Here is a 12,756-nt window from a genome sequence, read left to right as displayed (position 1 = left end):
GCTCGTGTGTTTCTTTTATATACTAAGTTGCTGTCTTCATCCTTTTGGGAATGTACGTTTACTAAATTGAGACGTCCTTCTGAATGAATGTGCTTTAGATTGTGCTATCCATCTTTGATACTATATAAAATAGAATGTCAGCTTTCTTTCTGAAAGGAATAAAATCACAAGCCTATAGAAAAGTACATAAAGCAACTTCTCAATCTTATTTGATTCACTTGAATCAACTATATAATATTTAACAAGCCAGTGTAAATACACATTTTATAGAACTTTTAGAAAGTTTTAGTTATAATTTTGGTGAAAACAAACTGTTTAGACATCTATTGTATAACAATTAGATTTTTTCCTGTTACCTAGTTTTTTATTTGTATTACATGCAGCTGAAATACCTTCAAAAGTTTATAGAATTAGGATGTATAATGGAAGTATTATATAGGTTGCTAAATTTTTAAAAACTGTAATATGTAACCTCCATCTCTGCTGCCATCATTTAAGCAGCATGAGATTTTTATTCCAGAATTTGGGAATATTGCTACGATTTTGCAGCAGTAAACACATGAAAATTGTAGCGTACCCCCTAAAATAAATATTTAAAAATTCATTAGACTCCTAAAAATGTAATACTTTGAATTGCATTTGGTTCCTTTTCTCTGAAATAAAATCTTTTCTGTATATATATCCAACAGAATCCCACCATATACTAAAGAGAAATTTAGTATTACTTTTTAGATTGCAGTGTTATATATTATTTAAGACATTGCTTGCAGTGGACATCTTACGACATACTTAACACTATAGTGAAGTAGATTTTGCAAAATGAATTCAGGATGAAATATTAGCACCAAATAGTCAGAATCAATATAAATAATGCATGCCTACTTGAATACTTTCTGTTGAAGAGTGTTAAGATACAGGCATTTATTTGGAACAGAAAACAGAGTCATTATTCTCTATTGATGATTTAGTTCAAGGATCATGGCCTGCATAGAACTTGGATAGGAAATCCGTGGGTTGCGGTGTTTCTGTCTCATGAAAATATCTCATCATATGGGTCTTTTGTTTCCACACATTGATTGTTTCTTGGAATTCCATTTTTCCCTATACCAAGAATAAGAGAACAATTATTACTTAAATTATCAACATGCCAGGTGATAATTCCTGTCAAATCCATTTTAATAACAAAATTATCAAAAATGGATAACTGATTTTTAAAAACAACAATAGCAGGTTTATATTCAGGAGAAGATCAGAATGGGTAACTCATGGCCCATCTAATTTCAAAGCCCTCTTTAGGAAATCAGATGTGCTATAAAATCTGTTATATCATGTTAGCTCTCTAATAGGAAACAGGATGTAAGAAGTTGCATTTTTGCTTCTGGCAATGCCTCTCTTTTTTCTTCAATGCTACCCACCCTGTAGTGCCTGTTGTAAATCTTGGGGGGAAAGCTGTCCTTTTTTTCATAGGAAAAAAAAAAAGACAGTCTAGTCCTGCTGCCTTGTAAGAGACCCTTAGCTTAGTGTGACTCTTAGTACTCTGTAGGTAGGCTCTGCACATGGTATCACCTAAAAGATTCTGGATTCTATCTATGATCCCTTTATGAAGGATGCTTGGGAAGAGAAGATATATCTTACAAAAACTGGGAAGAAAATGTTTGGTAGAAGCCTCACAGGTCTCATCAGTAGGGCATTAAAATGGAAGAAAGAAGCAAAAGCCCAGATCTAAATATGCAACCAAGGACTCAAGAAAACAACACAAAGTGGGAAGCAGGACATTAAGAGGAGATTCAGAGTTTTGCAGAACTACAAAGGAGATGGCAATATTGGTAGGCATGCTACTAAAAATGTTTCTATACTAAATATAGAATAAGGGAAATAAACTGGGAGAACAAGGGATCTGACCGTAGGAAGGCAAATATGCAGCAATAGGCAATATTGAAACATGGCAGAGTGTTGCTTATAAGTGGCCCACAGCAAGTTATTCAAAGGGATCCAGTAGGGATGTTGGAATGTCCCCAATATATACAGGAAATTCAGGAATCAATGTGGAAATATTGTTAAAAGGCATTTTGATAAGAGGAAAAGGAAAGAATAAGTGATAGTGTTGTAAAACCACCTGGTTAGAAGATCTTTAGGGGTCTAATTTAGATTATCACTCTTTCACAGAGTCATGCAATACAGGTAGTTCTCACTTAACAACCATTCATTCACGACCATTTATTTATGACAGCACTGAATGAATACACCCAGTCCCAAATGCTGCATCTGTTACATCTCCCATAGAATAGAATAGAATAGAATAGAATAGAATAGAATAGAATAGAATAGAATAGAATAGAATAGAATGCTTTATTGGTCAAGTGTGATTGGACACACAAGGAATTTGTCTTGGTGTAAATACTCTCAGTATACATAAAGAAAAGGTACATTCATTAAGAATCAAGAATCATAACGTACAACACTTAATGACAGTCATAGGGTACAATCAACAATCAAATCATACTGGTCTTCTGGTTTGAGCTTCTTCGGTGACAGACCGAAACCGTGACTCTGCGCGGTTTTGATCCATGCTCGCCGCTGGAGCGCCCCGAGCTGGCTGGTTTCGGGGCTAAGCCACCCCATAGAGGTGGTGAAGAGGGGGGAGACTGCCTGCAGGGTTGAGGAGAGCCGCATCTCTCCTCCTCAGCTGGCCATTACCCCCTTTCCCGAAGGCGGTTGTAGTGGTGGTCAGAAATGGCCACCCCAAAGAAGAAGTCGACCGGAAAAGAATGTGCAGGAGGAAGATAAGAGAAAGTTTTGGTTGACTGGGTCAAACAGCAAAAGCAACAAATAAGGTACCCTGGAATTTAAACTATAAAAAAATAACTGTTCCCAAAGAAGATTTTCAAGCAGCGAAGGAGAGAGAAAAGGGAAAGGATTTGATTTTTTTTTCTCCTCTCCCTTTCCCTATACTGACAGCTAAGAGACTTAAGGAAGAAATTGGGGGGGAAAACCGTTTTGATATTAATAGGCATTTAAGCTGAAAATAAAATGTCAAAGGGATAATAAAGATTTCTGGATACTTAAAAGCTTTTGAAAGCAGGAAAGGAGAGAAAAAGAATAAAAGGGCAGGATCTGGAAGGGAGGAGACTGCCTGGAATTAAAAAGAACTTACAGTAAAATCTCAACAAGACTTCTAAAAGGTACATTTTAACTGAAACATGGTAACAAAATAGTAAAACCCCAGGAAGAGAAAGTGAAAAAAGAAGTAAGAAGAAACAGCTCGGGAGTATTTGGACTACTTGGTGACTTCTGGACCTTTGGTTACTGCATTTGAATGACTAAAATCAATTGGGTGGTTGTTTAAAAGAGTTTAAAATGGCACCACTTTTAGAACAACTGAAAATGGAACTTAAAAAGTACAAAGAAGATGCACAAGAAGGGAGAGGTTCTTTTGGCTTCGTATTTCAATTCTTAGAAAGGGAGATTTGGAACTATGAGAAACAACAAGAAATGCCTGCAGAACAAGAAGATTGGGACAAAGAAGAAGCCATCTTTAATGAACAAGTAATTTTATGTGGGGGGAAAAAAGGAATGGGGGAAAGAGAATGGAAAGTTTAAGATTTGGAAAAATAACCCCAAAAAAGAATAGTTTGAAAAATAAGTATAAAATTAGAAAGCAACAGAAGAGGGAAATGCAGAAGAGAAAATTAGAAGTAGAGAGACAAGGGGGTAAAAAGGGGAGGGAGAAGAAGAGAGGGAAGAAAGAAAGGAAAAGTTATAAAGGACAGAAACAAGATATAGAGAAACAGGTCCTATTTAGAGATAATGGGTGAAAATCTAATTGAAAAAGCGATTCTGCAAAGGTACATAAGATAGTATTGTTATATTAGAAATAGAAATGATTTCAGAAAATATGAAACAATGTATGATTAAAATGATGGATAAAATAGTTATCGTAATTTAGTGGAATGTTTGTTAATAAATAAATGTAATAAAATGAATATTTAATGATTTATAAAACATAAGAGAAATAGGGGAATAATTAATTATATATTTATATTCCTTTTTAAAAAGAATATAGTGTGTATTTTAAGAATGTACCAAGCAGAATTCGATTGGAAGTTATGTATTATGTATTATATTGAATGTTATAACCTTAAGGTATACATTGAAGTTTAAATAAGAGTTGAATGGATAAAATTAAAAGATATAAAGGTGTCATACTCCAATTAGTAACTACAGGAGAAAATTTGTTTAATGAGAAAAGGATACACAAAAAGACTGGCTAAATTAATTGAATAGATGGCTCCAAGATATATTACATTCAGAATATTGAATAAAATAATAGAGGGGATTGCAAAACCTGCTCTCAATAATCTTTGAGAACTTCTGATGAGGTTCCAAAAGATTGGAAGAGAGCAAATGTCATTTCTATTTCTAAAAGGGGAAAGACCTAGGAAACTTCAACACTCGCAACTTGACATCTATATTGGCTAGCTGGTCTTTGACAAGCAACATGTTTCTAAGCACTTGGATAGACAAGTTACAATTAATAGAAGCCAATATGGGATTGTTACAAATCAATTGTTCTAGAATCTTAACTGCCTCTTCGAAACAGTTACTTGCTTAGTAGAACATATTACCAAATATGTTTAGCATTAAAGGAAGAAAACTCAGTCAAAAAGAACTTATACAAATAAGAGGTATTTTATGTATGTTACAACTTCCCACTCTTTCTATTTTCACACAGAATTGACAATAAGATGAAATAATTATCATAGCTTCCCCAATCCTACATCTGCTTTGAATTTAGAACAAGTATTATTTGTCTTACCTTAATAACAAGCAAATCAATAATTCTGGGGTCTGTAACATGTGCATTTTTCATGAAGAGCTCTCGCACCTTGTCACGCCCCTGTTTCACTGTAATCTCTAGTTGATATGTATGCACTAGACCAGAAGCAAAACAATGATTATGAGTGAAAAATAATCCCATGTACATCAGTTGTCAACATTATCACCATTGCTGATGAAACTAATTTACCACAGAGGTGGTATTCAGCAGGTTCTGACCAGTTCTGGAGAACTGGTAGTGGAAATTTTGAATACTTTGGAGAACCAACAAATACCACCTCTGTCTGAAAATTTTACAGTATCCTTTCCCTGCCATGCCCACCAAGCCATACCCATAGAACCAGTAGTAAAAAAATTTGAATCCCACCACTGATTTATAGGTTGTTTTACTGAAAATTATGGGACATATGTGAAAAAATTAATTAGTAGAAAAAGATCTTTTAAGATGTAGAAAAATCAGAAACTGCTATAGAGAATAACATTCTGATTTTATCACATATAACTAGGTTTTCAAGATATTAGTGCACTTTCTCCACAGGCAAAATTAAATCCCCTGCCCCAAAATTAAATACTATATTAGATAATGTCCTGTGGAAATACAGTCTACAGGTATTTAAAAACCTCATTTTTGTTATATGTATATAGCACAGGTACTTTCATTTACTAAGCAGAAGCAAAAGTTATGTATTGAGGTAATATATCGTAAAATAATACAAAATATTAAACTAAAAGGCAGTTTTTTATATCTGGGATTCTCAAATAAATTATGTTGAGAATCAGTTTGATCAAAATTTTGAATTAGAATTTACAAGCATACATTTGAAACCCCTGTAGCCTTCTAAATCCACATGTTAATTTTTAAAGTTTATCTTTCCCCTCTGTGCTATTTATGAAACTATATCAGCAACTATTTCACATGTGTTTTTTTGGGCAAACAAATGTCCAGTGCTATATCCTGGGTATGCAGTTAATATTTACACATTTATTTCTGGATCATAATATAGTTGACAATGAATATAAAGATGAATGAATAAGAATGAATCCTAGCAACCAAAGATGGGACAAGATAATAGAAAAACAAGATATTAATAGAAGAGTTTCAATTATACTTATGCCATGAATCCTTATCTCAAATGAATACAACCATATATGCATATACATCGTTAATTAATCTTGGCTAAATAATTATCAGGGATAACGTAGTGAATGCTGCAGAATGGAAGGGGTTGTACTAGATGACCTCTTAGGTTCTTCCAACTTTATGAACCTAATCCCAAGCAACTATCTCTATTTATGCGTCCAGTCATCAAGGCGATTTAAAGTGCCCATTCCATTTAAGGAATTTCCGTGAAAATGTGACACTACCCTTTATGGTCTTCAGACCGGAGAAGTCCTGAAGGAAATATAAAGACAACTCCGGTCTGCGATGCTCCTTTTCGAACCAAGTTAAACATTTTCTGTCCCTACGACCTTGACGGCGGAGATCGCGCGAGCATAATCACGGCTCCTCACCCGTATTTGGGATTTCGCGGTACCAAGTTCTATATAATTCTCTCACGTGCCGTTTGGCTTCAGCCAAATCCCGACTGAAGACTGGTTTTACTACGGCTCCTACAGCGGTACTCGCTACCTTCCCAGCCCCGGCAGCCGCCATGTTTCCTATGAAGCTAAACAAACCCCACCCCCATCCTTTCCTCTGGAGAATGGCTAGCATTTTTATTGGCTAAAATTATGACATTCACCTAAAGATGACTGGCGATTGGCTAATCTCTGGTTTTTTGATTGGAAGAGAGGGCTACCCACTTACGGATGCTGACCAACAGCGTTGAGAGAATTTAAACTGAACATTGCCTAGTAAACTCAGACTTGACTGCTACCGCGCAAACCGGAAGTTAAGTATCCCAAAGTGGGAATATCAACACAGTTGACGTGCGCCAGACTGATTTTACGGTTCGGGGGTGGGGAGAAAGTAGAGATTTATGTGTGGTAGAAGCGCTGTGGCATTAATCTTGAAACATTCCTTAAACATTTGCTTTGTATCCCAAGCAAACATAAAACACAAAAAGTCAAAATTATTAGGACTGTGAAAATGAGCTAGATGTCTTCAATTTGTACAAAATGGGACATCTTTATAATTCATCAAATATTATTATTTTCCCAGCATCCACTGTGTAGGCTGCTGCTTCTATGATTGTTTCTTCTACTGTGGTCCATATGGTTGAATTTCAGGCATCTTGTGTCAGCCTTGTGAGGTAAACAGGATTGCCAGATTTTACATTAGCAGAATCTTGCAAATCTTTCTTCCCTGTTGCCTTTACAGCCCAAGGAACTAGGGAGGAACTCTTAGGAACCCTTTGCCCTGCCCTTAGTATTCCTATAGGCTAAGTTGCTGTTTATCAGATGTTCCTAACAGACAGGAAGCAGCAGGTGAAGCTAGGCGGAATCAGATGCCATACCTGTACAATCAGCGCAGGGCCCCCACAAGGCTGTGTGCTACCTCCACTTCTCTTCTCCCTATATACCAATGGCTGCATCTCAAACGATCCATCTGTTAAAATACTGAAGTTTGCTGATGACACAACAGTGATTGGTCTCATTCGAGACAATGATGAATCTGCATACAGACAGGAGGTTATACAACTTGCCTCGTGGTGTAACCGGAATAATCTGGAACTGAACACACCAAAACCATAGAAATGGTGGTAGACTTTAGAAGAAACCGTCCCATACTACCACCTCTTACAATAGTAGACACAGTATCAACAGTAGAGACCTTCAAATTTCTAGGTTCTATCATATCACAAGACCTAAAATGGACACCTAACATCAAAAAGGTCATCAAAAAAGCACAACCAAGAATGTTCTTTCTGCGCCAACTCAGGAAGCTCAAACTGCCCAAGGAGCTGCTGATACAGTTCTACAGAGGAATTACTGAGTCTATCATCTGCACCTCTATAACTGTCTGGTTTGGTTCTGCAACCCAACAGGACAAACTCAGACTTCAGAGGATAATTAGGACTGCAGAAAAAACAATTACTACCCACCTGCCTTCAGTTGAGGACCTGTATACTGCACGAGTCAAAAAGAGGGCTGTGTAAATATTTACAGACCCCTCACATCCCAGACATAAACTGTTTCAACTCCTTCCCTCAAAACAATGCTATAGAGCACTGTACACCAGAACAACTAGATACAAGAACAGTTTTTTCCCGAAAGCCATCACTCTGCTAAACAAATAATTCCCTCAACACTGTTCAACTATTACAAAGTCTGCACTACTATTACTGTTAATCTTGTCATCACTTCTTATCACCCACCCCCTCCCATTTGTGATTGTAGGACTGTAACTTTGTCACTTGTATCCTTACCATTTATATTGACTGTTTCCTAGTATGATTTGATTGTTGATTGTACCCTATGACTATCATTAAGTGTTGTATGTTATGATTCTTGATTCTTAATGAATGTATCTTTTATGTATACTGAGAGTATTTATACCAAGACAAATTCCTTGTGTGTCCAATCACACTTGGCCAATAAAGTATTCTATTCTATTCTATCTATCCTTGGCTGCATCTCTTTATACAGTCACATCTCTGTGTACCTTTGTGTCTTTGTGGGACACAAGGATAGACAATTTTCTGGCCATTTTCCACTTTAGTGTGTGGTGTCAAATTGAATAAGCTAAAGCAACCAGAAAGATACAATTTGTTTCTTAATTAGGCTACTAAGTTACAGTTATTAATGAGTTCCCCTCATTCTTCCATGTAGAACAGACAAAAAACATGACCAGATGAGCTAATTGTATAAATCTACTGGCATCTTCTTTACAGACTGAAAAGCTAGCTGGGGAGGGTTCTTCTGAGCCTCTTTTTTGTTTTTTTTGGGGGGGAGCCACGGTCATCCCCATCTTCAAAAAGGGAGACCCCAGCCTAGTTGAAAATTACAGACCAATCTCTTTATGGTGTGTCACCTGTAAAGTCATGGAATCAATTATTAACCAATCCATCATCCTCCACTTCGAAACAAACAACCTACTCTCTAATAAACAATTTGGTTTTAAGAAAAAACTATCATGTAATCTGCAACTCTTACACTGCAAAAACATATGGACTACACAACTCGATCAGGGCAAAGCAATAGATGCAATCTACATAGACTTCTCTAAAGCCTTTGATTCAGTGGTACATGACAAACTACTCCTAAAACTAAAATCTTACGGTATCTCTGGACACCTGCATAACTGGATAGAAGCATTCCTGTCAAACAGACAACAAATGGTCAAAATTGGGAGCATCCTATCAAATTCTGTACCTGTCAACAGTGGGGTCCCCCAAGGCAGTGTTCTAGGACCAACTCTCTTCATACTCTACATAAATGACCTCTGTGATCATATCAAGAGCAACTGCATTCTCTTCGCTGATGATGTAAAGCTATTCAACACCACAGACAATACTGCTACCCTTCAAAAAGACCGTGACTGTGTATCAGAATGGTCAAGCAAATGGCAACTTCAAATCTCAACAAATAAATGCTCTGTACTACATATTGGCAAAAAAAATCAGAAAATAAAATACAGGCTGAATAGTCAAGACCTTGTTGATGATCCAAACTCTGTTAAGAATCTTGGAGTACTCATCTCTAATGACCTAAGTGCTAGAGCCCACTGTAACTACATAGCCAAAAAGATATTAAGAGTTGTTAACCTAACCCTACATAGCTTTTTCTCTGGTAATATGACACTAATAACTAGAGCATACAAAACATTTGCTAGACCAATACTCGAATACAGCTCATCAGTCTGGAACCCACATTATGTATCTGATATTAACACAGTTGAGAAAGTCCAGAAATATTTCACAAGAAGAGTTCTCCACTGTTCTACTAGTTGCAGAATACCTTATGTCAGTGATCCCCAACCTTTTTATGCCGCAGCCCGGTACCGGCATTAGCTGGGCGCCGTGGCCCGGTACTGGCATCAGCTGGGCGCCGCCATCTTTTTGATGAAAAGTGCTTCCGGTGACCTCACCGAAGCACTTTTTCATCAAAAAGATGGCGGCTTAGCTCGATGAGCTTTCCCGGTAGAAATGGCTTTCTACCCAGAAAAGCTCATCGAAGCATGCCGCCCATCTTTTTGATGAAAAAGTGCTCCGGTGAGCTTTCTACCCGGAAAAGCTCACCGAAGCACTTTTCATCAAAAAGATGGCGGCGCCAGCAAACCAGCGCCCGGTAGGACTTGTTCCACGGACCGGTACCGGTCCGCAGACCGGTGGTTGGGGACCCCTGCCTTATGTCACCAGACTCAAAATTCTAGACCTAGAAAACCTAGAACTATGCCACCTTCACTCCGATCTAACTATAATATATAAAATCATACATTGCAATGTCCTACCTGTCAATGAATACTTCAGCTTCAACCATAACAACACAAGAGCACACAATAGATACAAACTCAAGGTTAATCACACCAAACTTGATTGCAGGAAATACAACTTCAACAACAGAGTGGTAAATGTCTGGAATACTCTACCTGACTCTGTGGTTTCTTCCCCAAACCCCAAAAACTTTAACCTTAGACTGTCTACTATTGACCTCACCCCTTTCCTAAGAGGTCTGTGGGGTGTGTGCATAAGCATACCAACGTGCCTACCATCCCTGTCCTATTGTTTCTTTTATATTTATTTTTTATTTTTCTTATATGTATCCATGTATTCATAACTATGTTTTTACTTATACCTATTATTTTTTAATAAAAAAACAAAAAAACATTATGCAGGCTATGTCTTGTTTGCCAATCTGAGCTTTCCCTCGGCCTAGGCAACTTGGCTTTCCCTCATCTCTCAAGGTCTTTCTCTCATATCTCCCGACCAGCAAGAGTTAAGAGCAAAAAGACTGGTCAGTGGAGTTCTTATCTAGATGTACAAAGGTTTGGAGAGGAATATGAGTAAGGGAATCTGTAAAGATATTATCTTTGTCCTTGAAGAGATGCTTCTCTGCTTAGTCTTAAAATAGAAATAGAAAAGGCTAGGATTGCTCTGCAAAAACTGAGGCGGCGAATTCCAAAATACATGGAAAAGGTTTGTTGGTTGCCAACCCTGTTTCAGGTGAATTCTGAAAGACATTGATAGGTTTTCTGTTTATGCTGAATAAATCAGCTCATTAATCATGCCCATGACAAAGAATTCCATCCAAAATAAATTGGGCCACCAATAAATGTTCTGTTTGTGTCCTTTTAAATCATTTTAGTGTAGGCTATCCATCTGATTTTATGTTTTATATCTTTTTGTAGTTTTTTTTTGTTTTTTTGCTTTGTACACCACTCAGAGTCCATTGGAGTTTGACAGCTATGTTAAATATACATGAATAATTTTTTTAAAATGCTACCGCTGTTCGTTTTGTCTGACAATCGTTTGAAATTGTTACTATAATATTATCTTCCATATTCTTAACTTTCGTGAAGGTTGTCCAAAAATGTAGGATTGCAGAATTCTGAGAAGCAGTATGGAAATATATACTGTATAACTAAACAATCGTATATTACTATTAAAACAAAAGAACTTCCTTTTATCAAATGTGCAATACTGAAAATTGCACCTTAATCAGGATCAGCCTGAGAACTGCAGAAAAAGATGAACAGGTGAATGAAACCATACAAATATAAGCCAGAGAGTTTCCTAGATTCCAGTGGGATAGTATGTCAAGCAAGCACCTTTCCTGCCTTTCTCAGTAGGAATATACAAAAAGGAGAAACATTGAGAACAACTTCACATGATTTTCATAGATTCTTGAAGATAAAATTCTACTTGGAGTATTGCTGTAATCATTACCATCTTTTGAAGTGAAGATTCTTATTTATGATTGTAGGAAGTTAGCACCCACCCCTCTCCTAGAAAAATGAAATATCCTAGGATATATTGAAAAGGTAGAATATTTCCCCTAAAAAGAGTAGAAACTCAGAAGCAGAAACTCACCTCAGAAGCAGAAGCTCACCCCCACCTTTGTTAATGAGCGGGCCATTAAGGCCTAGGCCTTAATAATAAAAGCCTCTGCCCATCTCTCCACCTGGCCTGGGAAGATTGCATCAGCTAGCACTCCGGTGAAGCCATGTGGTCCAGACAAAGCCTACAAAGTTAGCTAAGACCCCCGCCCTGGGAGTCGGACAGTCAACGGGATACATTTCTTACACAGGAACAGGAAACACTAAGGTGGGGCCCAACAGAGGGAATATAACTAAGGGTCTCTCAGCATCTCAGCCCTTCTTTCTTCACCCAAGGCATGTGATTCTGTCCACCATTAAACCATCTTTCCAAGCAGTCACCAGGTTTCCAGTGTCTTTCTTCCCCACTTGGAACTCAACTCAGAAGGATATTTCTTCCAACATGATATGCCATATTCTAATCAAATGGATGGGATTAATCAAAACAAGCAAGGTTAGAAGGATATAATGGCTGTTCAAGAATTGGAAGACTGAAAACTCTTATTAGGTCAATGTTCGATCTGATCTATCTAATGGTTCTAACCCAAAATGGTTGGTCAGATATCTGCAGACAGTGTAAAATAAGATATACAAGCTTCATACTTCGTACAATATATATTAGGGTGGTAGGCATTTGCAAGGGAGGGAGGAAAAGGGGAGGAAGTGATGAAATGTAGATATGATACAAGCTTCTCCAAGCATATGATGTTGCAATGCAAATGTAAAAGGGTGATATTTTCATTCCTTACATCATCATACATTATTATTTTGGTGCCATCATAGTAAAGAGAAACACCTATGTTAGTGCTCTGCAGTGCTTTGGAAATGTAATTTAGAATGTGTGTGTCAGTCAATAAATATTTACTAAATATTTAATAAAAGTTTCATTTTAATAAATTTAGTTATTAAAATTTAGTTATTAAAAAGGAGTAAGAAAGATTTAC

The 12,756-nt window shown here is 37.0% G+C and overlaps 1 protein-coding gene across 1 annotated transcript; it reads right to left on the bottom strand.

The window, feature by feature from the left end:
• Nucleotides 1-887: 887 nt before the first annotated feature.
• Nucleotides 888-6,499, bottom strand: NDUFA6 (NADH:ubiquinone oxidoreductase subunit A6). Its single transcript, XM_026694779.2, has 3 exons — nucleotides 6,349-6,499; nucleotides 4,817-4,932; nucleotides 888-1,101 (listed from the first exon to the last, which is right to left on the bottom strand). Exons 1-3 carry the CDS (start codon nucleotides 6,488-6,490, stop codon nucleotides 970-972), a joined length of 390 nt encoding a protein of 129 aa, XP_026550564.1. The 5' UTR covers nucleotides 6,491-6,499; the 3' UTR covers nucleotides 888-969.
• Nucleotides 6,500-12,756: the final 6,257 nt, after the last annotated feature.

Source organism: Notechis scutatus, chromosome 6 (genome assembly GCF_049901735.1).
Source record: "Notechis scutatus isolate UNSWTSFEM ecotype Mainland chromosome 6, rNotScu1.2, whole genome shotgun sequence".
NCBI classification, from domain to species: domain Eukaryota; kingdom Metazoa; phylum Chordata; class Lepidosauria; order Squamata; family Elapidae; genus Notechis; species Notechis scutatus.
Note: the sequence above shows the minus strand (reverse complement) of the source record. Positions and strands in the feature narration are given on the sequence as shown.

Excerpts from the sequence above, each read along its gene's own strand:
- NDUFA6 (XM_026694779.2), bottom strand. The coding sequence starts at position 6,490 with ATGGCGGCTGCCGGGGCTGGGAAGGTAGCGAGTACCGCTGTAGGAGCC. Across the intron at positions 4,933-6,348 it reads CCGCGAAATCCCAAATACGG|TGCATACATATCAACTAGAG; the intron begins GTGAGGAGCCGT and ends CTTCTGGTCTAG. Across the intron at positions 1,102-4,816 it reads TTGATTTGCTTGTTATTAAG|GGAAAAATGGAATTCCAAGA; the intron begins GTAAGACAAATA and ends TTCTTGGTATAG.